The 26609-nt window shown below is 46.1% G+C and overlaps 1 protein-coding gene across 2 annotated transcripts in view; it reads right to left on the bottom strand.

The window, feature by feature from the left end:
* Nucleotides 1–1614: 1614 nt before the first annotated feature.
* Nucleotides 1615–26609, bottom strand: part of LOC144162448 (alpha-N-acetylglucosaminidase-like) — a 76456-nt gene continuing 51461 nt past the window's right edge. For both annotated transcript variants that reach the window (XM_077692975.1, XM_077692974.1), the window contains 10 exons: nt 24462–24604; nt 23779–23851; nt 20675–20767; nt 15945–16036; nt 13980–14084; nt 9419–9539; nt 5799–5861; nt 5666–5709; nt 4346–4503; nt 1615–1884 (listed from right to left, as the gene is read on the bottom strand). In XM_077692975.1, coding sequence (XP_077549101.1) covers nt 1826–1884; nt 4346–4503; nt 5666–5709; nt 5799–5861; nt 9419–9539; nt 13980–14084; nt 15945–16036; nt 20675–20767; nt 23779–23851; nt 24462–24604 — 951 coding nt within the window. In that variant the 3' untranslated portion in view covers nt 1615–1825. The remainder of the gene's footprint in view (nt 1885–4345; nt 4504–5665; nt 5710–5798; nt 5862–9418; nt 9540–13979; nt 14085–15944; nt 16037–20674; nt 20768–23778; nt 23852–24461; nt 24605–26609) is intronic.

The following is a 26609-nucleotide window of genomic DNA, read 5'->3' as shown; positions in this document are numbered from 1 at the left end:
TTTGCAAATCCTCTTAAGTGGGCCCTTTATTTTTCTACGAGCTGTACCTACTGAGGCAAGCCTAAATAATTTGAAAATTTGAATTTTGTTCTCGGAAATCCCTGAATTCATTTTCACTCGAGAGTATTCCCTTCGCTCCGCAATTCGAACAAAATCAGTTTTTGCTTCGTACTCACATCCAAACTAAAACTTACTATTCCCACACCCCTACTAGACCCACGAAGGAAATTGTAAACATGCCGCAGCAGAATGGCAAGTAGGGCTAGTTGGTGAAATTGCATTTTGAAACCTTCAGAAAGCGAAACACTGAAAGAAAACGCGAGACGAAGAAAGGCGTTTTTTCAGTGTTGCGCTTTCTGAAGGTTTCGAAATAAAAAATTGTAAACAATTTTGTCTTCCTGTCACGGCCTACCTGTTCCCTAGCTCTTAGTTGTCGTGGTTAAAAACGTGCTGCAAAAAAAGAACGGACTGCTTCCGTCTGTATTTATACGAACCGTTTCAGTTGATGGCCTTGCTGAAATCGATCATCAACGTGCGCAGGGGGCACCGAGACCAAACTTTGGTACCTGTCTGGGGTACACTTTTTGGTTCACTATGATACCTATCTGCGTACACTCTGTGGTACACTAAGACAGTAAATGTCATTGACTCACCATCTGGTTCCTTTGGCGACAGACCATAACATACATAGTGACAGAAATAGCGGTAAATCAAATGGGGTCCGGCAGCCATTTGAATTTCCCCCGTGGTATAAACGTCATGATCAGTACACGCACCCTGTATTCGACTCTTCTGTGGTCTGGATGAATACGAAGGGTGTATAGGAACAGCCAAAGTTAAACGAAACACGAGTTTACAAGTTAAGGGAAGTTTTTCTGCTGTGTACAGAAGCAGCAACCATCAAGTGAGTGTTTCTGAGTTAGAAAGCGCGTATTTGCTATGGAACTCGCAGTGTAGAAGTTTTCTTGCACTCACAAGCTTGTGCTCGCTTTCTAATAGTTTCTCACCTTTTAGCCGAGGCGATGTCGTACCATTGATGAATAAAATTTTTGTATATCCAGCCCTAGATATTGTCACGAAGCCAAGGACGACGCAGTTGTCTTGAAGGAGAAACACGTTTATTGGAGCGAACTTGTGCTCCCCTAACAACTCAAAAGAATACAGAGGCGGCGAAGCAGCGGTCAACAAAGTGACTTGCGTCGGCGAGCGTCGCAGAATCGAATGCCGAGGCGTCTGCTCTGCAGGCTTTTTATCTTTCGGCGCGAGTGTTTCTGGAACCGTCGATTCACATCGAGAACATTGTAGATCACAGACGATTATTCTGGGCTAGCGACGTCAGGCGAAACAGTTTGCTTATCTGAATGTGATAGCCCGTGCGGCATAAAAATAAAGCATGGAAGACGCGCTTTGCTTGGAACGCAGATAACACAGCCGGGCGTGGCCCGGCAGTAAAAACAAACAATAAATAAGCAAGCCGATACATGATTCGCGGCAATATAAAATATTTTAATCTTTCCACTTCAGTATAAAAATTTTGACCTTCAAAGAAGTTGTAAAGCGTAAGTGTAAAGCGTGATGGCGGCTGCACTGATGTGCAAATAAGGAAGCATTGCAGTATTTTGATGATATTTATTGCAACGGTAGTTATTTTTCATGACTGGCCCGGTCGGTCGTGTTTGGTATTGCAAGAAAATTGCCTTTATGCCACAGATATGAGATATTTCACAAAATAAAGAAAAACTTTCGACTAGAGTCGTTCTCCTAGCGGTGGCTTCCAGGTGTAGCAGCTTGGTTCTTTTCTAACATTCCAGTCATCCCGCCACCTTCAAACCAAAAGGGATTCGTACTTCCTGTACAATTTCCCACTGATGTCAATAGAATCGCCTGCAGTAAAAGAGAACCACCCTAAAGTTGCAACCATGGAGTACAAGTATGTGTTAAAACACAAAGTGAAACTTAGTTCAGTCAGAAAGAACTAGCTTTTGGTTATCCACTCCACTTAATTCCAGCCCCGAAAGATGTTTTTTAACAGAAAAATTGTAAAAATATAAAAACTTTTCAGATTTCGCGCTGCAGTGACGTAATATGGACAGGAGTGACGTAGTACGAACCAGCACAAAAAGCATGATTACCAGTGAGTTAACTGGACCTGAGCATTCATGATAGGATCAAACGGAATTAGAGGCCTTATTACAATCATACAGTCGTGTTTTTTGGTGGTAGCTTAGGTTGGCGCCGCTTTTCGCACGAACAAGATTGTGTGACGTCATCAAAAGCTGCGGGAAAGTGGCTAGGTTGATTCATTGTTTGGTTTAACGCGCCGACGCAACGCAGGTGATCAGGCGCGCCGTAGTGGAGGGCTTCGGATTAATTTTGACCACCTGAGGATCTTTAACGTGCGCCGAAATCTCGTACACACGGGCGTTTTTGCTTTTCGCCTTCATCAGAAAAGCGGCCGCGAAAAGTGACTAGGAACTGGAGTTCTCACTGGTGCATATGTAGGGTTGTTCGTTTTCGGGTTTTATATATATATTTTTTTACAATCGGGGGGTAAAAATCGCGTGCTATTTGTGAAACTGATAATCGGGGAAAAATCAGGTTTTTTTTGCAAAACCACTCCGAAATTCGAGGTTTTTTCGGGTTAACTCTACAGATGTACTAAGTAACGCACTCCGTTCACTTTATCAGTAAGTGTCACGAGCTGGTGTTTGGTGTTTGTTTCAAGCTGGTAATCGGGAGGATATCATGGTTTTCCAGCAGATACTCTCCGAAATTTCGCGTTTGTTTGGAAAAGGTTCAGTAATGATGACAGTAAAGAGCATCGATAACTTCCAAGAAATGAAACATTTTATTCACAAAAAGCTGGTCATCGATTTCTTACGAATCCTTGCTTACGTACAGGTGCCGTCAGAAGTAATTGGAGCATTGGAGCACGGGAGCTGTGGCCGAACCGCGTAGGAGCGCCATGTAGCTTCACCGGCGGTAAACGAAAGGAGGAGAACACGCATGCGCGCCTGCCGACGGTGATAGCCCCTCTATACTTCTCAACCAACTTCTTTTACGCGGCTTAGAGCGTTGTTTGCAGCACACTGGTCTCGGCGATGGCGTTGATTGCAGACCCACCTAAAACTAATAGAAGAGAAAAATTGTCACTTCAGATCCCTGCGATAGCGACGCTTCTCCAGCAGCTCGCGTGCGCTGAAAATGTGTGAGTGACGCTGCCAGGTACCACCTCCATCGCTGATGCTGTGAATAATGCTCGAGGCCGCTTTAAAAGAAGTGGGTTGAAAAGTATAAAGGGGCTATCACCATCGGCAGGCGCGCATGCGTGTTCTGCTCCTTTCGTTTATACCGCCGGTGTAGCTACACGGCGCTCCTATGCGGTTCAGCTACAGCTCCCGTGCTCCAATTACTTCTGACGGCATCTGTACATTATAATCTGCATGCGCAACATGTCGGTCTCTATTCAAGACCTGTCCTATTGTTGAACATGTCTCAGCTGTGTAAAAGCTCTCTCGACATCAAAGCTTCCATTAGCTAGGCACAACAACTTCAGTACAGCATTTGCTTGGCCCGGGAAGCGAGCCGTAGAGTCATGCCAATACTCAAAAAGTTCGAAAGCTGTGTTTGTGGGGCTTGCTTCCAGCAAGTACTGGTTGAGAATGGCGGACCGTCAGCCCACGATTGTGCAGATCGCTACTTTGAAAGGGAGCAATTCGGGGAGCAATTCGGGGAGCAAATCGGAGAAAAGGTCCAAACCGGGCTTTACCCCAAAACGAACAACCCTATGCATGTTTTGTTTCGTACATCAAATATTTGTTTGGAAACAAAACAATGTCTTAAAGCACAGTTTTTGGCAACATCATGACTACATCACAAGCCAAGTAGTAGTCAAGTTCCATGTCAAACTTGACTACTAAATATGGAATTCAAAATGAACCGGCACAGACACTATTATTGATTGTGGTGTTTAACGCGCCGACGCAACCTAGGCGATGAGGCGCGCCGTAGTGGAGGGCTCCGGATTAATTTTGACCACCTGGGGATCTTTAACGTGCGCCGAAATCTGGAACACACGGGCGTTTTTGCTTTTTGCCTCCATCAGAAAAGCGGCCGCCGCGGCCGGGAATCGAACCCGCGACCTCGTGCTTAGCAGCGCAACGCCTTAGCCACTGAGCCAACGCGGCGAGTCGGCACATACACTAAAATACTTTATAATCTGTAAGGACCTAGGGAAACATTGCTTGAAATGCTAATGGAAATAAGCATACCCTGTATGCAGTACAGAAGTTAGAAGGCTTAAAATGTAGCAATGGCATGATCCGTTATACTCTTGTTATCGTACCTTGTGGCTCCGTAGGGTATGTTTCCTGGCCGAAGGTGAATGGCTCTTCCACATGCTCAAAGACCTCTTTCGAAAATGCCGTCTGATTAAAGGGCATGTGCTGCTCCAGGGAATTCTGAAGCGACTTCAGGAATAGCTCCCAACGGGGCAGGTAGTAGCTGCAGGAAACGCCAGCACACAAGACGACGATAAATACAAGCAGTCTCAGCAAAAACGTAAAGACTTTGGGTGAGTAGTTTGAGCTTGTGAATGTGGGGACGGCCTGTCGTTTGTGCAGGCAAACATGGACACTTCATACCCAGCTTTCTCGCTCAAAATTCCGACCTCTCAGGAACCTAGCAAAATTACTTTAGGAAAATGATATTTGGCACAAAGCAAGAAGTCAACGTGAAGACAAAAACACTAGAAGAAGTTTCCAGGATTCTGAATAGTTTATGTGCAGTTCGCTGTCAAATCTTACTCCCCATGCATTACTATGGGTTAGTTTCCATGGCTCAGGAACCTAGCCGAAAAACGTGAAAGACTTGAAACTGTGCGCAAAGGTAGTGTTCACCCCCAATATTAGCAGCGCAAAAGAAGTTTACATTACGCTAAATAACTACAGAGTAATCGCTGTTGAAAGGACTGCCATGAGCGGGAAAGCTGCACATGTTCATAATATCTGTTTTTCCTTAACCACCCTTCCCAGTAAATTTAATGTATCCAGGTCTTTCATTTTATGCTCACATACTAGGGGCGAAGCTCCCTATGGGCTCGGACTGTTGGCGTGTCCTGTCGCCGTCATAATCGTCGTCTCATGTGGTCACGGTACTAAAACACCGGGGAAGCTCGTTTACGCCTCGCACTAGAACGTAACGCGTACTAAAAAAACATCGGGACACTCGTTTACGCCTCGCGCTAGAACACTTCGTAATTCAAAGACGCGAGGCTTTTTACAGCAAAGCTGTATAACTCTGCCCCCTCAATGGTTTAATCTCCGTTGGCAAAAACGCTAAGGCGCCAAAAAACGCTTATAAACTGCATGCTTCGCCCCTCCAAGGTTTCATGGTAGTAGACATGGCCGGGATTTGTTTTTTGCAGCCCTCATTTGTAATGTTTTGCTTACGAACCTGCCTAAACTATCTGATTTTTAGTAGAGAGTCTTAGAAACATATTCCGCAATAATTACTAGTATTTAGAAATTATTGATGTAAGACCAGTTACACAGCCCCCCGAATGCTTGGAAAAAGAAAGAAAACCAGCGAAATTCCGTCACCATCAGCCTTGCTTTGGGCGCAACATTGCCACCACATTTCTTCTTTGACAATAATCGACACTCACCTGCGTACAAGTCCTGACCACTGTTTGGCCGCGTAGTCTCTAATCTGAAATGCGAGTGGGATGCGGACAGGCAATGCGAACCAACCAAACCACTGTGAACAAACAGCTATGGTAAGCAGCCTGTGAAGCTTACCTCTCCCTTCGGTCCCCACAGGGTGATCTGGTTGCGCGCGTTGTATTCGTACAAGTCAGACTCCTGTTATGAAAGAATAAACAAGGCCAGACATTTACTTTTTAAAAGCCAAGCACAGTTTCCGGATACAGGACAACCATATGAGTACGATCTACATGCTGCTTTTAGCATTACTGCGATATCCACTAGGAAGCTCAGGTATGCACATTAAGGGAGCGTTTTTAACCGGTAAGCAGAAGGGGAAGTGGATTCATGTTATAATTTGTTCACAGGTTTGTAGTTTATATGGCCTAATAACACAATTCGGAAGACTTTGCAGTGTTAGTAGGGGCTGCCGCATCTTTTTGCACAACATGACGGTGCGTTGATGATACCATGGCCGAAATTGTCAGGAAACAGTTGCGGCTCCTTCTTCAGCCGCTACCACACCACCGATAATTCTGGCCTGACATGTCAACCACCGTCCCTTATTATCAAAGTCCTTTACGTAAACGACGTTGATAATAAGGGACAAAGGAGGAATGCGTATAGGCATTCCTCCTTCACCCCTCTGTGGACTGTGTGTCCGCAATAGAGACACCTTACGTGTGAAAACGCAACACATTTTAGCAGACTCAGTGGCTAAGGCGTTGCGCTGCTGAGCACGAGGTCGCGGGTTCGATTCCCGGCCGCGGCGGCCGCTTTTCTGATGGAGGCGAAAAGCAAAAACGCCCGTGTGTACGAGATTTCGGCGCACGATAAAGATCCCCAGGTGGTCAAAATTAATCCGGAGCCCTCCACTACGGCGCGCCTCATCGCCTGCGTTGCGTCGGCGCGTTAAACCCCGCAATCAATCAATCATCAATCAAATCAATCACATTTTAGCAGAACAAAATCTCTCATCAAGGCGAATTTATGGCAAGAGCAAATCTTGCAGGGAAGAACATCTCACAATTGCGCAGCAAACAGCCAACGCTTGACAACTTGCGGCCTTACTTCGCACTCCGGCCGTACGTGTCTGGATCATTTCAAGTCTGCTTAGATATCTGTTGCCGCAATACGCATGGAGGGAATTATACTGAACGACAGTTACATAAAACATTACTGACGATTATGACACTCCTAATGCGAAATTTGTGCACCTAGCGAACGGCAGTCTTCTCGGTCACGGCGCATAGCTTCTGCGCCTGAGGAAGTGATCGCGTGATCAGCGAACGCACGGCGGCGCGCGCTAGTGTGCTGTTATATCGCAGCGCTTCGCTGCCGCCGAGCATGTTGTTGTGAATCGTGTTTGAATCTACCGCGCTAATTTCACGTGGTTCGCATGAGCCGCGCAACGCGGAGGACGAAGAAGAACCCATGTACGTGCAGCACCCAGCGCGTGCTGGGCTTCAGTGGCGCGGCCTCGGCGTACTGCCCTTCCCCTCACAATTTCGCCATACTTTCATCTTCCGCTTTCCTTCTGTCAACTCGTTGACCCCTTCGTTCACTCGGTTACGAGGCACGGTGACGCCGCCCAACCACAGTAGCGGACGCTTAAGTGCTGCGCAATAAAATGTGGACATAAGGTTCTTTGCCTCTTCGGGGGCCTATTCGTTCTCCCGGTTTTCTCATAGCAAGTCGCCATCGGGGACCGACTCGCGCAGCTTCGCCATACCGCCCTCCCCCTCACACTTTCGCCAGACTTTCCTCCTCCATATTCTTTCTGCCTTCGCTTCTTCGTTCGCTCGATTATGAGCCATGGCGACGCCGTGAGGCCGCATTTACGGACGCTTAAGTACTGCGCACTAAACTGTGGACCTAAGGTTCGTTACTTTGTTGTTTGGGGGTTGTTGCACCAGATGGCGCTAGACTTGTAAAATATGCCAGCGATTGGTCTGCCTGAGCGGCACCTGACGCGATAACATGTGGCAGTTTCACGGTAACACAAGTCACGTAATTCAGTGAACCGTAGAAAACTAATCAGACGTGGCACATCTCTAGCAGTTTCTAATGCCAATTTGGGAAGACGATGCTGTTCAGCATTGTGTGCGAGGCTGCTAGGTTGCGTATTGATGATAACAAGGTCGCCCGATCTATAGCATACGCCGGGCAGCACATCAGAGTGTGTTGCGCACCTACCACCACACGTGAAAAGCACTGAGGCGATCTTACAGTGCCTACCTTGAATTGCCCAGCCGTATATTTCGCTGAGCACAGTCGGGTGTGATACAGTAAAAATGCATCTCTCTTGTTAGTCTCATTGTGGTTCGTTTTTGAAGCGGGAAACCTGCCGAATACAGTTGTATGTTTTAGGGGCGAAGCACCTTAGCGGCTCGAGCTGTCGTCGTCTCCTGTCGTCGTCGTCTCATGTCGTCACGGTAAGTCAAGTTGTCAAACGATGGTCAAAAAACAAGTTAATAATGAATAAAACCCGTTCAAAATAAACTAACATAAGTTCACTTGATTTAAAATAGAGGACAAATCAGGATTTAAAACAGAAAATTTTTAAATTCTGTCTCAGAATTGGTTGTTAAGCATACTTCTTAGCATGCTCTGGCGTGTGACATGAAGACAACTTACGGCCAGTCTGTCCATTTTGAATGGCTTAAATCCGGTTAAACGCAACAGAGGGCGCCACCGCCTCAGCAAGCGCGCGATTTCTCCTCCCACCTGCGCTTCTCCGGTGCCCAATCAGCGCGCCATGTGGCAAGAGAGAGAGTTACAATCTTTGAATGCAGTTATACACTGCATGCTTCACCCCTGCCCAGGTTTCAGGTTGGTGGAGTAGCCCGGGATTTGTTTAAAGCGAAGCTTTCTATGCCTCACTGGTGGCGTTGAATGCCAAAACGCGCTGCAGAAAAGCCAACATTACACAATTGGTGGGTACTTGGTGATAATGATGATGATAACGATGATGATGCACATCAAGCACCCAGGAAAAACGCTTCCCGTGGTGGGACTCGAATCCGGGTCCCTCACAATATGAATCCGAGTTATATCCGATTGCGCAATTCCGACAGGGTCCAAGCAGTTTAGGTTTTGGACTTTGACTTTGACTCAGGGTGCACGAAAACACAGCTTCACATTTTAACCACCTTTCTCTCAAGAAAGGGGCGTTGAATTCTTTGTGTGTTTGACATTGTTGGCGATAGTGCAAAACAGATGCGTTGTTATCTTTTTGTAGTTGTTTTATACCAGAATTTTATTCATCCTCACAAAAACCAACCAAACCAATCAAAAACCAATCAATCAATCAAAACCAATCAATTAATTATTTAGTGAGAAGAACGTTGTAATTTCCACTACTGTACTTGTTTTGTGCCTTAATTCTGTATAAGGCAAGTATTTATGCTAAGCACTGTTGACAAATAAGACGTGCCACCAGTTGTAGTGGCCTGGGAAGGCCCTATATAAAAGTTATCTTTAGGCTCATTATTATAGAAGGCGTATTGATGGGGCTAGTTGTTTTTCAGTGGACGAAAAACAATGCGGCAAAAAGAGCGTGGATAGAAACTCAATCGGAATCCCATAAAAACCTTCGTTGCTCGTGAAAAAGTGCTACGCATTCGAAGGCACTTTCTGTGGCGAATTACTCGAGCACTAAGTGAGCTATTTGCGCACTCCTTTTATAATGAAGGGCAAACAAACCAGTTCGGTACCTCTTTCGTAGTTCCCAAGTCTCTCGCATCTCTCAGCCATGTTCCAAGAAGGAAGTGGGAGTCAGATGCCAGCAAAGTGTCAAGATCAAGCAGCACATCCATCATCTGACCAGCGAACTTCCTGAAAAGCGAAGACTAACGGTTGTTTTGTCAACTTATACAACGAAAATCCTAATGCACGTACTAGTCGTCCATTGAACTGAGATTTAATTAGGCTCCAACCAATACAATGCAAAAAGGCAAAAACCCGACGTTTCGAAGCCGGCTCGGCTTCTTCTTCAGGGGTGACAGTGGCCACGCTGCAGCTGCGTCTTATAGTCTCACATTTGCTGGCCTCGCACAAAGCCCCTCGCTGCGGCACGTAATCCGTGTGCGTACACCGAGGGGAGAGTGCCAAGCGAGCGATTAACATTCCCAGGTGTGCGTTGAATATGCCACGATTCGAGGAAAAGCCGCTTCCTCCAGTTCGTTTCCCTTTCGAGGATGGCCGTTCCGGGGAAGTCAATTTTGTGGTCGGCCACTTCGCAGTGTTCGGCGACTGCACTGCGGACTCTATTTTGTTTCCGGACGTCGTTCTTGTGTTGTCTAATCCTCTCCGGCAGGTTTTTGGTCTCACCGATGTACGAGGCGTTGCACCCCGCGCACGGGATGCGGTAGACGACCCCGGGTGCCTTCTCTATTGTCAGCCGGTCTTTGGGGCGGGGGATTAAGCGGCCTATAGTTGTCGAAGGCTTGTGGGCTATTTGTACTCCTACCCCTTTGAAAATGCGGGCCAAGGCCTCGCTTGTTCCTGGAATATACGGCACCGGCACGCGTTTCAGGGGTCCGACGGTTGAAGTTCTTGGAGAGTTTGTCACCCTCTTCTGCTCTTTGCGGCGGGTCACGGAGTGAATGAACTTTTTCGGGTAGCCGTTTTTCTTGAGGTCCGCAAATACAAGGCTTACTTCTTTCTTACGTTCTGATTCGGACGAGCAAATTGCATCAGCTCTGTTAATTAAAGACGACACAACTGAGGCTTTGTGGTTAGCGGGGTGGGCCGAATTAAAATGAAGGTAGCGGCCGGTGTGCGTAGGCTTCCTGTGAACGGAGAACACCAGGCCCCTGCCTCCTCTTGTCACTTGGGCGTCAAGAAAGGGAATGGAGCCGTCTCGTTCACATTCAACCGTGAACTGGATGGCGGGATGAACTGAATTTAGGCGTTTTTTCAGGCTGTCAACTGCGGAGGTCTTCACTATGCAGAAGCAGTCGTCTACATACCGAAGAAAAAGTTTTGGTTTCGGCCGGAAGGAGCTCAAAGCCTTCCCTTCCACGTGTTCCATCGTCAAGTTCGCCATTGTTACAGAGATGGCGGCCCCCATTGCGGTTCCAGTTTGTTGTTTGAAAATTTGCCCATTATGCGAAAAATATGTGCTGGCCAAGCAGAACTCGAGTAGGCGGCATATCTCGTCGGCAGTGAGCGGCGTCCTTTCTTTTAGGGTTGCGTCATTTTCGAGGGCAGTTCGGGCCGCGGATACAGCCAGCGGTACAGGAAAACTAGTGAACAATGACACGACGTCGAACGAGACCAGGCTCTCGTCTTCGTCAATGCACACCTGTGACGCAAGTTGCACGAAGTGTCTGGAGTTGCGTACATGAGTCGCGGTCTTCCCGGCGAGGGGGGCGAGGATGCGGTGCAGGAAATTTGAAAGGGCTCGGCACGGGGATGATGTGAAGTCTACGATCGGGCGAAGGGGGGCGCCAGGTTTGTGGATCTTCGGTAATCCGTAGAAACTAGGTGCGGAGCCGTTTCGACAGATCAAGCGAAGGTATAGAATTTTTTGTTCCGGGTGGTTCTTGAAAATCGCCGCGAGTAACTCTTTCAGCTGCGTCTGCGTTTGGTTTGTAGGATCCCTCTTTAACTTCGTATACTCGTCTCCGTCCAAGAGAGCCGAAACCTTCCGGTCGTAGTCCTGACGGTCTAACACCACCGTCGAGTTGCCCTTGTCGGCAGGTAGGATGACAATGCTTTCGTCTTTTCGAAGTTCCTGGAGTGCTCGGTTTTCCTCTGCGGTCAAATTTTTTCCCATTTTAAGCGGCAATTTCGATAGGAGGCCAATCGATTTAAGTCTTATTTCATCTCGGGCGTGCGGCTGTACTTGTTGAACGGCTTCCTCTACCGCGGCAACGACCTTTGCAAGGGGGGGGGGGGGGGGGGGGGCTCGTAGCCACATTGTAGCTGTGTCCTTTGGCCAGAACAGAAGTTTGCTCTTGAGTGAGAGTGCGGGATGACAGGTTGGCCACAAAACCTTGATCTTGGGCAATTTGGGGCGAGGGCCTTATCGACAAACAAGAAAGTTTCTTATCTTGCGTGATCCGGTGTTTGTCCGCAGTCGATGCCGCCACGCTGTCAGCAAACTCGTCGACGGAGGCCATCAGTCCGGGGATGCGGTGCTCCAGTTGGCGCTTGGCAAAGAACAGGTCCAGTTCTTTCTTCCTGATGGCGGCGTTGCATTCGTGAAGGCGGGCATTGACGAGTCGATGTTCGGCTTTAGTGATGATATTCAGGCCCTCGGGGGTCGACACAGGCCGTTTCAGGCGCAGGCTCTCAGGGACGACTTTCCTTTCTTTACAGGTGCGGTTGAAGTCAAGATGAGTTTTGAAGACGGAGATTCCTTCCTTGATGCGTATGTAGCGCTTGACGAGCTGCATGGTGTCATGGCCAAAGCCTTGGCTGATAGACTTGAAAGTGAACATTTCGACAGACTTCTGTCTGGTTGGGAAGTTACTGAACTGAGATTTAATTAGGCTCCAACCAATACAATGCAAAAAGGCAAAAACCCGACGTTTCGAAGCCGGCTCGGCTTCTTCTTCAGGGGTGACAGTGGCCACGCTGCAGCTGCGTCTTATAGTCTCACATTTGCTGGCCTCGCACAATTAACAGAGCTGATGCAATTTGCTCGTCCGAATCAGAACGTAAGAAAGAAGTAAGCCTTGTATTTGCGGACCTCAAGAAAAACGGCTACCCGAAAAAGTTCATTCACTCCGTGACCCGCCGCAAAGAGCAGAAGAGGGTGACAAACTCTCCAAGAACTTCAACCGTCGGACCCCTGAAACGCGTGCCGGTGCCGTATATCCCAGGAACAAGCGAGGCCTTGGCCCGCATTTTCAAAGGGGTAGGAGTACAAATAGCCCACAAGCCTTCGACAACTATAGGCCGCTTAATCCCCCGCCCCAAAGACCGGCTGACAATAGAGAAGGCACCCGGGGTCGTCTACCGCATCCCGTGCGCGGGGTGCAACGCCTCGTACATCGGTGAGACCAAAAACCTGCCGGAGAGGATTAGACAACACAAGAACGACGTCCGGAAACAAAATAGAGTCCGCAGTGCAGTCGCCGAACACTGCGAAGTGGCCGACCACAAAATTGACTTCCCCGGAACGGCCATCCTCGAAAAGGAAACGAACTGGAGGAAGCGGCTTTTCCTCGAATCGTGGCATATTCAACGCACACCTGGGAATGTTAATCGCTCGCTTGGCACTCTCCCCTCGGTGTACGCACACGGATTACGTGCCGCAGCGAGGGGCTTTGTGCGAGGCCAGCAAATGTGAGACTATAAGACGCAGCTGCAGCGTGGCCACTGTCACCCCTGAAGAAGAAGCCGAGCCGGCTTCGAAACGTCGGGTTTTTGCCTTTTTGCATTGTATTGGTTGGAGCCTAATTAAATCTCAGTTCAGTAACTTCCCAACCAGACAGAAGTCTGTCGAAATGTTCACTTTCTAGTCGTCCATTGCACGCTTGGATCACGGAAAACACAGTTGCATGCTAACTTTTCTTGATACCAATGCTTTTCCCACAATTTGCTGAGGTTGGGAAGCTTGATGGACATCGAATGATTTCCAAGATCTGCACGCAAATAGATTTCCAAAGCTCTTCATAAAAGAGCGGTTTAATTTGCTTTAATCCGTCATTATTCCTCACTCCGAACACATGTCGAAGTTCTAGGACCATATGACGTCGTACTGCAGGGTACCTATTTTCAAACCGCAATATCTTAGGTGGTTCTATTCCACTCAAAAACACGAATCTTCTGCATCCCGCTCAGATTTATCTGTGGCTGGTATAATGCAGGATTTTTTGAACGGGAAATTTCTTCAGGGTAGGTTGTGAGATCAGGACTGCGAAGAGCCCGACAACCTACACATTGCCTGATTATGCGAGCAAATGGGCCTCATTACATTCACATGTAAAAATTGTAAAACTTAAGGGAGTGTTCTTCTGGTGTCATTTTCATGTCCTGTTTAAAGCGTTCGCTATTCAATGACCATGCACGAAGGAAACATCTGTTTTGGGAGTCCTTCAAATTGAACGAACAGGTCATAGCGATATTGACGTGTTCGTTGCAAAAATGAAAGCCTAATTATGAAAACACACCTTTCTCAACAAGTACTGGCAAATATTTACGGATGTTGAAAGTTTTTTTTACAAAAATCTGCGCCGGTAGTTATGGGAAGCTTTGTGTGCTGTTTTTTTCGGATGTGCTAACGAAATCTAAGAAAATGATGGGGTAACAATTTTCACCCACCTGAATTTGTCTTTCATCTTCTGCCAGTAAGATTTTCTAACCTGAGTGTAGATATTGTCAAACAACAATTGAAGCGACTGGCGTGTTACATCTACCAAATCATATCTGAAAAATAAAGATCACGTAAACTATTTCGGCGCTTCACGAAATACACGTAATATCAAGTCCCTCCTTTTGGTTGGCTGAGCGCCAATGTACCCAAAATCGGTGCGCTCAAAAACGAAATTTGAGCGAACGTGAAGGCCCGGTAACTGAACGGCCACCAAAGGACCAGAGGTAGAGAAACTGGTATAAATGGAAGGATAAGGTAAGAAAGATGACAGGTGTAACATTAAGGGACAAGAAGAGAGTGGAGTGGTTCAGGGAACCAACGCGTGTTAAGGACATCTTAGTAGAAATTAAGAAGAAGAAATGGACGTGGGCAGGGCATGTCATGCGAAGGCAGGATAACCGTTGGGCATTGAGGGTAACAGAGTGGATCCCTAGAGAAGGCAAGGGTGGCAGAGTGCGGCAGAAAGTTAGATGGGCAGATGAGATCAAGAAGTTTGCGGGGATAAATTGGTCGCAGTTAGCACAGGACCGGGGCAATGGGAGAATAATGGGAGAGGCCTTTGCCCTGCAGTGGGCTAGATAGGCTGGTGATGATGATGGTGATGATGATGATGAAGGTAAGAAAATTAGGGGTCGCAAAGTGGATTCGGACAACGCAGGACAGGAGCAGTTGGAAGTCGAAGGGGAGGCGTTCATCCTGGAGTGTGCAGAAATCGGCAGATAATAATCAACATCATCATAATCATCACCACCGTCGTCGTCATCATCATAATCATCATCAAAAGCAGCAGCAGCTGTGTATTTAGACCCACTGCAGGACGAAGGCCTCTCCCAGTGACGTTCATCTGCTCCTGTCCTGCGCCGTTCGAGTCCATTCACTGCCTCCGAAATTCCTTACTTCGTCTCTCCGTCGAGTTGTTGGCCCTTCCCTTCTGCTATACCTGTCTCTCGGTATCCATTCTGTCGCCATGATGTTCCACCGATAACCATTGCATCTTACTTAATTTCTTTTTCTTAATTTGGACTGATACCTTCTTCTCAAGTGTGTTCCCTGATCCAGGAAGCTCGTCTCCTCTACCTTGGCGTTACTCCGATTATTATTCGTTCCATGGCCCGTTGAGCTGATCTAGGTTTGATTTCTAGTTGTTTATTAAGGCGCCAAGTTCCTATTAAAATAACAACGACGAAGGTGGTGGCAATACTGTGAACTGTACTATTGCTCTACTACATATGATCGGAGCTGAGGCGTTGCATTAGAGAAAAGCAAAAGCATCATGCTGCCATTGTTATTGCCCAGTCACTGCCCACTTTTTAGAGCCAAATCATACGCTTGGCCTAGTTATTCACGAATTTCCTCAGCTGCCGCAGTGACAAGTCATTTGTGTAAGTTACTGTGAGAATAGTTTACTGGAGTATGTCGCAATTCAGTTATCAATCTTCAGTTCCCCATCATTAACACGTCCAACTCGATTTTCGAGTTGCATTTTGAGTCCCATTCTCACAGCAGAATTATGAACACTTTATGCAACCAGTTCTTATCCGAAAACTACTCTACCTGACAATATTACTGCATCTGAAAGTGACATCACCACTTTCAGTGAATAGATTCAGGAGGTTTTCCTTTCTCTTTTGTGACATGCTGAGGAAAGGCCAAACTAAACATAGCATGGAGTATGGTGTATGGCACTTTGCTCAACGGACTGCACACGGGCTTGTATTATGTCCGCAATAAATTAAAAAAAATCGCCAAAAAATCACACAACAAATTTTCTATTCTGCCTGCGCGTTTTTGCCAAGAAGCGCTTTGAATTAGACAATGCGTACTTGGTAGCAATCACAAAACACACTTCAACTGCTAGCGACCATATAGATGTTTACCCGGACAGTTGAGTGGAAAGTATAGGTTAGACATGCCTGAACGTCGCTTGCTCTGCGATGTCAGGATCGTTGGCCGCGTTTAACAGATCTTCCCAGGCAGCATAGACATCGCTTGGATCATACCATGTCTGCAAAACGTTGCGGAAGATTTGTTACAACCCAACAACACACGTCAAATCTCATCTCACCCTATCGCAGCACTAAAAGGTAAAAAAAAGAAAATCAGCGTTTTTCCCTATGCAACATAGTGAAAAAATTGCTGTGGCTTAATTCGGCTATGCCAGGATATACGTACCGTGAGCTAAGGTGCAGCTGGTTATTCTTAGGTTTCCTGGTTGTGTAGGATTAGCTTATTATCATGCTTACTACTGCTAAAGCAATTTCTAATCTAATCCAATCCAATTTAATCTAATACAATCTGATCCAATCCAATCCAATCCAGTCGCGGCGGCGGTGGCTGTGCGCCAGCTGTGCGCCATGAGACATCACTGCTTCTCGCGCATGCGCAGCACGGTTATCCAGGAGCCACGCGAAACTGCTCAACCTCGGCAAGTGTAGCTCACGCTACAAAACGTGTGCACAATTCAATTTAAAGCTTCCAGCCTAACTCTGGCACAATGACCACGAAGTCTGAACTTCGTCACTGAATTAAGTGACAGCACTTCGTTGTTAAGATAACCATTAGAACCTGTTAATGTTCTATCTCCTAAAAAAGTTAAGTTAGAACTTACGTGGTCACACTTCGACCACGGCTGGGAACCAGTATTGCGCAACGTGAATGCATTCCTTGATGTTCAGGTGTTGTACTTCCCTACATGATCACTTCACGCAGTTTTCTTAACCTTCAGTTAAAGAAAAGATGCCCAAAAGTCCTCCCCTGGAAAAGGTTTCTTCGCCCTTATCCTGGAGGGAAGAAACTTTGAATTGCGTGAGCTGCCAGGATCAGGGATTATCATACGAGGCGCTTCCAGGGATATTAAAGGCATCAGAAATGGCGGCCTTTTTTACAGACGAGTTACACAAAAGCCGTAAAGACCTGGTCTTCAACATTCTCTTGCCAAGCTAATGCATTGGACCTCGGTTTTGCAAAACCCGAGCTGCCGAATTTCCCAGTTTACGAACTAATCGGATTTCCTCACGGTTTCCCGTAGTGCTATTGCTTTTTTCTCGATTTTACAGAGTTTCGGATTTAACACAATAATTCTGGGATCCCAGTGACTTCAATAAAACATGGTTGTATTTCGCACAACTAACGTGGCTTATTTTATTGAAATCTAATAAGATTTTAAAAAAGAAGTGCTCTTCGTGCAAAATTTCTGAATATCTTAATATGTGGGGAACAAACGCAGCAGTGCATAGGTAGTGCATATGCACCACGTTTCGAGTTTTTTTAGAGGCTTGTGCGAACACTGGCACAAGATTCTCATGCCCTGTTCTAAACCATAAGAAGTGTTTATTTGCATGAAGGTATTCGTTTCGCGGTTTGCATAATTTTTGACTTGTTGTTATTATTATATTCTGTAATTACTTGTATTATGCCTGTTGTGACGATGTGCGTTTCACATGTGCTTCACTTGTAAATTTACTTGCTGAACATGTTTTAAAGTGTTTAGTAATTTTCTTACGCCCATTGATCTTTTTTTGCAAGAAATTCCCCTGCAAGTTCCCACTTATTGAATTCCCTACTGGACCTGTAAGGTATTTTTTCGTAAATAAATAACTGAGGGCCACCAGTTTGTCCTTATCTGTTTTGTCCAATGTTTATGCACCGTTTTATGACATTTCACAGTCTATGCATTTATTTTGTAGTCCTTACAGTCACCTGACTCCACTGCTGCTGGCAGACGTGACATCTTGACTTTTAAGCGCTGGGGCAACTAGGCAGCAATAGAGCTGTTAAAAAAAGAGTTCTTTGGAGAAATCATTCAATCGCCACCAAGTCTGACAGAACCAGAGCTTCTGATGTGCTATCAGCCATTCCCAAGCCGGGAAAGACAGCCATTTTTATTCACGTAATAAATTAATGACGACACCTGTAATGGAAGCAAAAGAATACAAATATTTGGGATTGACAATTACAAACAAACTTACATGCATGGTCCTCGCACATAGAAAAGCTTTGTTCAGCAGCAACCAAGAAACTCAGCTGACTTAGACACAAATTAAAAAAATTGCCGCGTATATGTTCTTTTCCTTGCAAATGTCGACGCAAGACGATAGTCGCCGGGCGCCCCTGACAAGTAAAGGCATCCCTTCTCTTTCCCGCTCACATCTCATGCTGTTCCTCTCCGGTATTGTTCCTTCCAAGATAACACGCTAGAGGTTTGCTCAAGTCAATTTAAATTTACCCCGTTCTACTGCTCCAAGTAGGGTGCCTTTCTGCCAGCGCTGCCGTACGGCCTAGACGCGCGTGAATCAAGGCACCCGACTACAACGTTTGTAGAACCCACGTTGACCTACTCTACGAGCGTTCAAAGCGGAACACGAAACCTATCTAATGGAACCTTTCGTTGCTGTTGCCATTTGATTTTTTAGAATTCCGCCAGGTAACGCGGGCAACAGCAGGCGACGGTTTTCTGCAGTTGATTTAGTATTTTAGTTTCTATCGCAAAAAGCGAGCATCCGTAATTTTTAAATAAAGGAACACGGCAAATATTACTCATGTATTGATTTTTCTCCCTTACACTTTCGTAATGCCTTGTCCTTGTTGAACAATGTTGGCAAGTATGACGACTGACACCGGACTTAGACGTTTAGATTCGGCTCTGAGTACATAAGACTTTTGCGCAGCATCTGGTTTACTTTGGTCGGCTAACATACAGACGGACAGACCAAAATTTTTCCTTTCAAGTAGTCCAAGAAAGACTATCGTCTTTGAAAAATGCGCCATCCGATGCAAAGTTTCTTGCCTACAAAATTTTTCTCTTTCCTAAAATCAAATATGCGAGCGTAGTTCCAATCCATACTACCGAAAAAAGAGGCATAGGCTCAAGGTGGCACAGAAGCGGGCAGTTCGTTTTATATTTAACAAATATAAGACAACAGATTCACATCCAAAGTAGTGGTAAAAAAAAGATTCCTAGAGTAGAGCAGCGTAGGAAAATAGCAATACTCAAATTTTAATTTTTGCTCTATCAAAACAAACCGAATGTGAATGCGCGCATATATTCAGCCACTTTTGTCACGCGCATCGAGGAATCGGCATGCATTTAATCTTCTTCCCTATCACACGCGCAGTAACGTTTCCAAGAGCAAAACTTTTGTTCGCCAACCATTACTGACTGGAATTGACTGCCTGAAAAAATTGTTTCATCACAATCTGCACATGCTCTTTAAAGTCGGCTACTTACTGATTTAGGAATGCAGTAAACCACTGAAGGATCATTTTGTCTTTTCTTGTCATTTTACTGATGAGTGCGATTTCATAATTTGCAAACACTTAATTTGTACACCCGCAATGCTTCGCAGGAAGACTTCCTTTTTGTTTGTTTCTTTTTCGTATTTCAGCTTTGTATGTATGAAATGTATTATGTGTGTTAAAGCAAAGCTTTCTACCTCTACCAGCCAACGGTTTCTTCCTGGCGTGTGCGACAAGCAACTCCAAACACGGCTGGGTAGGGGGAGGGCGCTTTTCATTCACGGAGTACAGTATAGATGGCGCGGCGAATTTACCCAGTATTTCCCGCGCGCAGGTGCCGGCTCGCGCCTGCAGCCGCGTCGGCGGGACGGCTTTGTCGTCTGCTTTATCGACGGTTGTTTTGGCCTGCTTTGGCGCAGCTTCGCGTCCATTGCGCGCTTCCTTCACACGGTTTGATTAACTTGTTTGACAGCACATCCTGGGTAACCCGGACCCGACGGAACTAAGTGGTCGTACGGCAGAGATACGTTAAGGATTGGTTTGCAGGGCGGGCAAACAAAATGTAGAGACCACATGCAGACATCTGGCCGCTAGAGAAACGCTATCTTTTGCGCACTTCTTGCCACGAATAGAACTCCGTTTTCTGAATTGGTGAATACCAATTCGGTTGTATTTTAAGAGGTATTGCAAAATGCGAAAGTAGGAACTGCTCCTGATAAATAGCGATTATAAAAGTTCCTCCAGCTTTCTCGCAATAATCAAACTTACTATACTAACAAGTTGAAATCGGTATAAATGGGAATCACTAAGCTGACATGCCGAATTGTTTCAGTATCTGCGCTTGTGTCGCGCGGTGGTGAAGCCCCGAGCTAGCACATCAGGTTGGCTAGGTTCCGCTGACTCGCCCTTAGAAAGACGCTCCTCTCCGTTTTCTTTCCGCCGACGAACGGCCGGACTGCAGCGGCAGCATCCACCGCCCTAGCCCTTGCCGTGGCTGACGATGCTGCGTTTGGGACGCCGCCTCCGCGAATTTCAGGTAAAGGCTGGCAGAATCTCTGGATTCACTTTTTGTAGAGCCACGTGTGTGAATTCAGGTGACTTCGCATGGGCAATTGTTGTGGGTGTCGTTTACAGCTTCGCTTTCCAACCACCTTCGTTGGAGCGTGGGTTGGAGCCAATTTCGTTATTATATGTATTGATGTTATATGTTTCCCCCCTGCATGGTCCTTCGTGACCGCCGTATACTGTAAATAAATAAACATGCCATTTTCATTTACTAAACAAGCAGGGCTTCGCGTTGTTGGGTGACATAGAATCCTCAAACTTAAAGTGCACTCTATATAATGTTCTTACTCAAATGTATTTAGGGGGTTTATATCTCAAATATAAACCAACGGTACGCGCTTACCTTGTTTTTCAGGTGGAGTGAAGGCCGTACCACGACAGCATATTGTCCATGATCCTTGATAAGTGTGCTCGGCTCCAGATCGTAAACGCTTCCCTAGAGTGAACAAAATTTATTTGATTAATTGATGTAGGGCTTAACGCGCCGACGCAACGCAGGCGGTGAGGCGCACCGTAGTGAAGCGCTCCGGATTAATTTTGACCACCTGGGGATCTTTTACGTGCGCCGTAAAAGAGTGAATAAAAATACAAAACGTTTGTGTTCTTTGATTTGGTTAGTTTAAGGTTGGAACTATGTTCATGCTGTATTATAAGGTTCATTTTAAGCTCGAACTGCCGTTATTTGCAAATTTGGAGTAGTGCTCGTAGGTGAGTGAAGCTGCGATCGTGTGATAGTTCCGGTCGCGAAACTCAGCTTCACGCATTTTTATGAGGCTCACCCAGTCTACCACCCGCCTCGGTTTATTAAAAACCACTGATTTCATGACAGAAGTCTCGTTTTAGTCGCCCGAAGAAAAGGTGACGCTGCAACAACGCGAACATGTTACAACCGGCTGCATGAGTTGTTGCAAGGACCCGTTAGGGCACGAAGCGGACGTTTTTCCAACTACGCTGAAGATAATGCTTCCTCTGAAAATGTTACATTTATTGCCATATTTGCAAACAGCAATATCGATGCCCGGCATGTCCTTGTGTACACACCGACGTTAACGATCGACGTTCTCAGCTTGCACTGAGAGGAATCATTTCAGCCCTAAAGTGAAGGGGTGGGTGTACGTTTAACCAAAACTTTAAAGTGCTGAAGCGAATAACGCAAAATTTTATACAGCTTTGAAACAGAAGCACTATATAGAAATTTCGGTTAAATTTTCGATCTACTTCGAAGTTCGAAACCATGCACCGGCGTTCTCCGCTCACGAAGCTGGCTTTCCCGCACTGCTTTGGTGATGTGCGGCCAAACGGCAAGAGGAAGACGTTTTTAAGAGCGCCTCGTATCTCCTTGGAATTGGCCAAACTCCGCCCTCGTGCGTTCTCCCATACTAAAAATACATGTTTTATGTTCCATAGTAAAAAATGAACGTAAGAGGTTTAAGAAAAAAGATAAAATTCAGCTAACCGGGGACTCGTTCGGGGACTATGTCAGTATGTAGCTGCGCTTCCTTATCTAGAGAGTGTGCTGACTAGGGCAGCCACCTTACAGGATGCGAAAGGAAGTCTCCTTTCCTACGCTTCCTTTTCCCGTCTTCACAACGCTCCACTTCAATATACACCAGAGTTGGCATACGTTTGTTTCGGCGAGACTTACACGCGGCAAGCTCTTTTGCACAGCTTTGGTGTCATGCACACAAGCCAAACCAAAAATGTAGGTGATGCAGTGAAGCTTGACACTTTGGAAGTTGTGGGGCAGAGCCAACTTTTATTTCTTCGTAAGAGTTGAATATTCGAAAACTTCGAATACTTCGAATGAAAAAAAAAAAAAAACTGCGCTGCAAACAGAATCAAGTAGAAACACGATTTGCGAAGTATTCGAAGTTTGGTATATTTGCACACATTGTTCCCACTACCGTGGCCACACAGCTGGGTCCTAACCACAGCTCTTCCCCCATCGGTCGCTCCGCGTTCTTTGTCTCAATTGTGTCAGTTAAATGAATGGCGCTTTTGATTGATCCATAACCTGACAGCGCTTTCCGCGGAAGTTATACAGACCGAATGCGCTATTTGCGGTATTATATGACACCGGGTAGTTGCGCTAATTCACCCCGAACTATTTTTTTGTTTAATCGCCGCTAACCTTGTTTTTTTTTACGCGACACAAAGGACACCTTTATAAAACGCTTGCTAAAACACCCTACTGACAATCTTAATATCTATATATGCCATATATATTAACAGCCAAGACGAAACACTTGTAGCGAAAACTATCGACGAAAGAGTTTTGGTTGCGGTACTGAGCATTCATCTTCCGACGGTGACAACTCTACGTCTTACCATCAAGTAAATCAGCGGGGCTTTATGATCACGATGACACTTTTAGAAAAAAAATGCTTGGGAAAGCTATGACAACAGGACGCCTACCATGGAGACAAAAAAGTGCCATGAATGATAAAAGCCCAAAATATTGCCGCGAACCATGCACTGAATTAGTTTATATTTTTGCTTTTACCGCCCGGCTCCACCGGTCCGTGTTATCTGTGTCCCGAGTGAAGCGCATGTTCCATTCTTTCTTTCTTTTTTTTATTGCGGAAGTTTGCTATTCAGCATAAGGGAAATTAAATGTACAGATACACCCCGGATTCGCGAAGGAATCAGAGCAGGGGCCATGATGTGGTCCTTGTATCCACGCCATGAAATCTGGCGGACGTCCGGGGCGCGGGCCGCAGGTGGTGATGTGCACAGCGCGTAGGCTTCGCAGATCAGGGCAACTCCACACCAGGTGCTTTGCTGTAGCCTGTTCAACTGGAGCGGGGCAAAAGGCGCAGGTGTAGTTGAACGGGGCATGGTACTGAGGTGGCCAGGACCTCGTCACAGCGGGCGTGAGGGCGACTCCCAGGTGAAGACATCTGAGCAGGACCTCATCTTGGCGAGACAACCCGCCAGGGAGATCCGTACCGCGTGGGGGTATGAGAGCGCGCGAAGTGCGCCGTAGACGTTCTTTCTTTCTTATGCCGCATGGATTATCTCAATTGATAGGGAGAATGTTTCGCCCTAACGCCACTAGCCTAGAATAGGCTTCTTTTATCTACAGCGTTCTCGATGTAATTCGGCGGTTCGCGAAAGACCCGCGACGAAAGATAAATGCCCGCAGAGGAGACGCCGTGGCATTCAATTCACCGACACTCGCCTGCGCACGTCACTTTGTTGGTTGCTGCTTCGCCGCTTGTGTATTCTTTGAGTTGTTAGGGGAGCACAAGTTCGCTCCAGTAAACGTATTTTCCCCTCAAGACAGCTGCGTTGTCTTTGGCTACGTGACAATACCAAACCAGCACGTAAGACAGCGACAGGGACAATCGGCGGGGGGTACCATAGTATTCTCCGGTAATCTAAAAATATTAATAAAAAATAGTCTATGAGAATGTTATCCCGAATGATCAAAGCAGACATGCTCACCGCAAGCCGGGCCCAAGCAGACGACGCATTACCGTTCGCTTTGCCATATCTCCTTAACGCGTAGTTCTCTATCCTGCAAGAAATTTATGGAACAGTTGTAAATTATCATCCAGCTACAGTACAAATGCATCCTGTGAAATATGAGTTTGTTGCGCACGTGGCTACGCGTGCTGTGGTATGGATGTACAGTCAGAGCAAGCGGATCACGAGTACGCAGACTAAAGCGAATCTTTTACGCTACGTAGCAAATACTGCAGGTATATGAACAGTTTTAAATTCAGAAAGACTACCGCAAGCACTCGTTTGGTGGTCATTGGCGCGAAAAATGGGGAATTCGGGTAAATTTATGCGCCCGTGCTCTGGCTACTTTTGACAGAACTTGTACATCACCGTTCCGAACAATAAATCCTTAAGTTTAACATTAAAGGATAGCCCTAAACAGACTGAAATCACTAAACTGAAATCAATCACTGAACAGACTGAAATCACTGAAAGCCCTAAACAGACTGAAATCAATCAATCAATCAATCAATCAATCAATCAATCAATCAATCAATCAATCAATCAATCAATCAATCAATCAATCAATCAATCAATCAATCAATCAATCAATCAATCAATCAATCAATCAATCAATCAATCAATCAATCAATCAGGTGAAATTGTATAAGGAAATATTTCACCATTCACTAATGTTGACGGGGGCACTCCTCCAGGCATTTTCATTCATAAATTCAAACATCACTTCGTTTTGGTTGATTCCTTCGGGCGTCAGACCGGTGCCAATCATTGTGGAATCATTCGCTTTGCGAGCAGCGAAGGGGCCCTGAATAAGAGAAGGTAATTGCAAATGTCAGTGGGTACATAGGCGCCCGACTCTGCAAGACACCTCATAATGCATATCTTGTGGTTTCCATAACCGAAAAAATACCGTTCATGGGGTAATTTCTCTGCCTTACTTACATTTATTATCACGTTGAGTAAATCTCTACCTCTACGCACCAACGGTTTCATCTCCTTGGGCAAAAGCGCCGAGGCGCCACGAATACACTTTTACACTGCTTGCTTTGCCCCTCCCCGGGTTTCACGTTAGTGAAGATGACCCGCGATTTTTTAAAACATAAAAATTGCCGTTCAAAAATACCTGCGCGTTACAATCGGACTCAAAACTACAAAACCTCTGAACCGAAAGAGTCAACTCGGAACCGAAACGAAGCGGCTCAATGAATGACGGAGGCTTCGTTTAAACGCAAAGTGGTCATCTTGCTAGAAATGCAAGGGAGCCGAGCAATTTCTACTGCATAAGGCGTCCTGGAGCTGGGTGTTGAAAATATAGGGGCTGCATTTTAAGTGCTGCGCACTTTAGGCGCTCACCTTGTCGTGCTAGCTCGCTTGCTTGGCCCAAGTATATAGAGCACCAAGGCGGCGTCTCGGGGTTACGGTGTTGTTCGCGGCGTACTCCAGAGGCTTCGAAAGCCAAGCGGTTTGTATAGTCATAAGCGTTCGAAACTCGTGAAACGCTGGCGCTGGTCACACATCTTCCTGTTGTTTAGCGCAAAGAAAATTGTAGGTACATTTGAGGCAAAGTATACCCCTGCCCATGATGCACCGATCGCAGCTACGCGTATCGGCTGAAACTCGCGGAAGAACGGTGGCAACGGCAACGCATAGAGATAATATACTAGTGATAATATAGAGATAATATATGGCAACGGCAACGGTGTATATAGCGGCGGCGCCTCGATCGCTAGTGGTGGTAGTAAGCCAAGGAGGTTAAAAAAAATTGCAATTTTTTGTAACCTCCTTGTAATAAGCTAACGAAGCGGCAGCGCCCGCGTTCCTTTAAGGGTTTGCGTGGCAGTGCAATGCGGGCACGTGCCGGCCGAAGAGCACAAAGAGAACAGAATTCCCGCTGGCCCAGTTTCAGGCAGGGGGCGCGTGAGCACTTCGAAGGCGGGAAAGTTGAATTGCATGGGGTGGTAGCAGTAAGCGGATAATGGCGGTACAGCCCATTATGGCGAGTCACTGCTCTGCACTTCCGACAGCTTTCACATTGAGTGGAACGGCTTTAATTTTTTTATATGCCAAGCTTCACGGAACGTCTTTGGCTACCCACAGCGTGTTCAGATTTATCTATACCTATAAAAAGAAGTGCCCGACTGACTGACTGACTGGCTGACTCATCAACGCCCAGCCAAAACTGTTAGAACTAGAGACTTGAAATTTCACGAGTTTATTTGCACCATTGAGTAGGTGCTCACTAAAGCGGGTTTTTCAGAAATTGCCCTCCTAACCGAAGAAAAGGGCGAAATTGTGGTTTCGCGAATTCGTGATTTTCTCGGTCACCCATTCACATATCGAAGCGCTTTTTGTTGATATAAGTAGCCCTTAAGAATACCTAAAAAGTAGTTTTTGGATTTCGCCCTAACCTGCACCAGCGAGGTGATTCCGCATTCCGGAACTAAAACGGTGTTCCTAAATATTCTCAAATAAATCTTTCACCGATTCAGTAATCCAACTGATTTTTGCTTTGAATATGTTACTCATACAAATTCACAGAACCATTTTTAAGGATTTCGCTCTGCGGCGCCGCTATAAGGGTCAAATTGTTTTTTACAAATGACCCCGGCTGATGAGCCAAAAAGGCCTGACAAGTTGTGTACACGTCTAGCCAAACTGCTCTTTCAAACGGCTACGATTGAAAGGGCACATTCTGATTACGGTGTTTGAGGTCAATATTTCTTATAATTTTAAAAATTACACCATGGAGAGAGTGAAAAGCGGTAAAATAGTTTTCCAGATATTAATTTTTTTACCGCCCGCCATCTGAG

Source organism: Haemaphysalis longicornis, unplaced genomic scaffold (assembly GCF_048455015.1).
Source record: "Haemaphysalis longicornis isolate Haplotype H1 unplaced genomic scaffold, Haemaphysalis longicornis Haplotype H1 scaffold_12, whole genome shotgun sequence".
Taxonomy (NCBI): domain Eukaryota; kingdom Metazoa; phylum Arthropoda; class Arachnida; order Ixodida; family Ixodidae; genus Haemaphysalis; species Haemaphysalis longicornis.
Note: the sequence above shows the minus strand (reverse complement) of the source record. Positions and strands in the feature narration are given on the sequence as shown.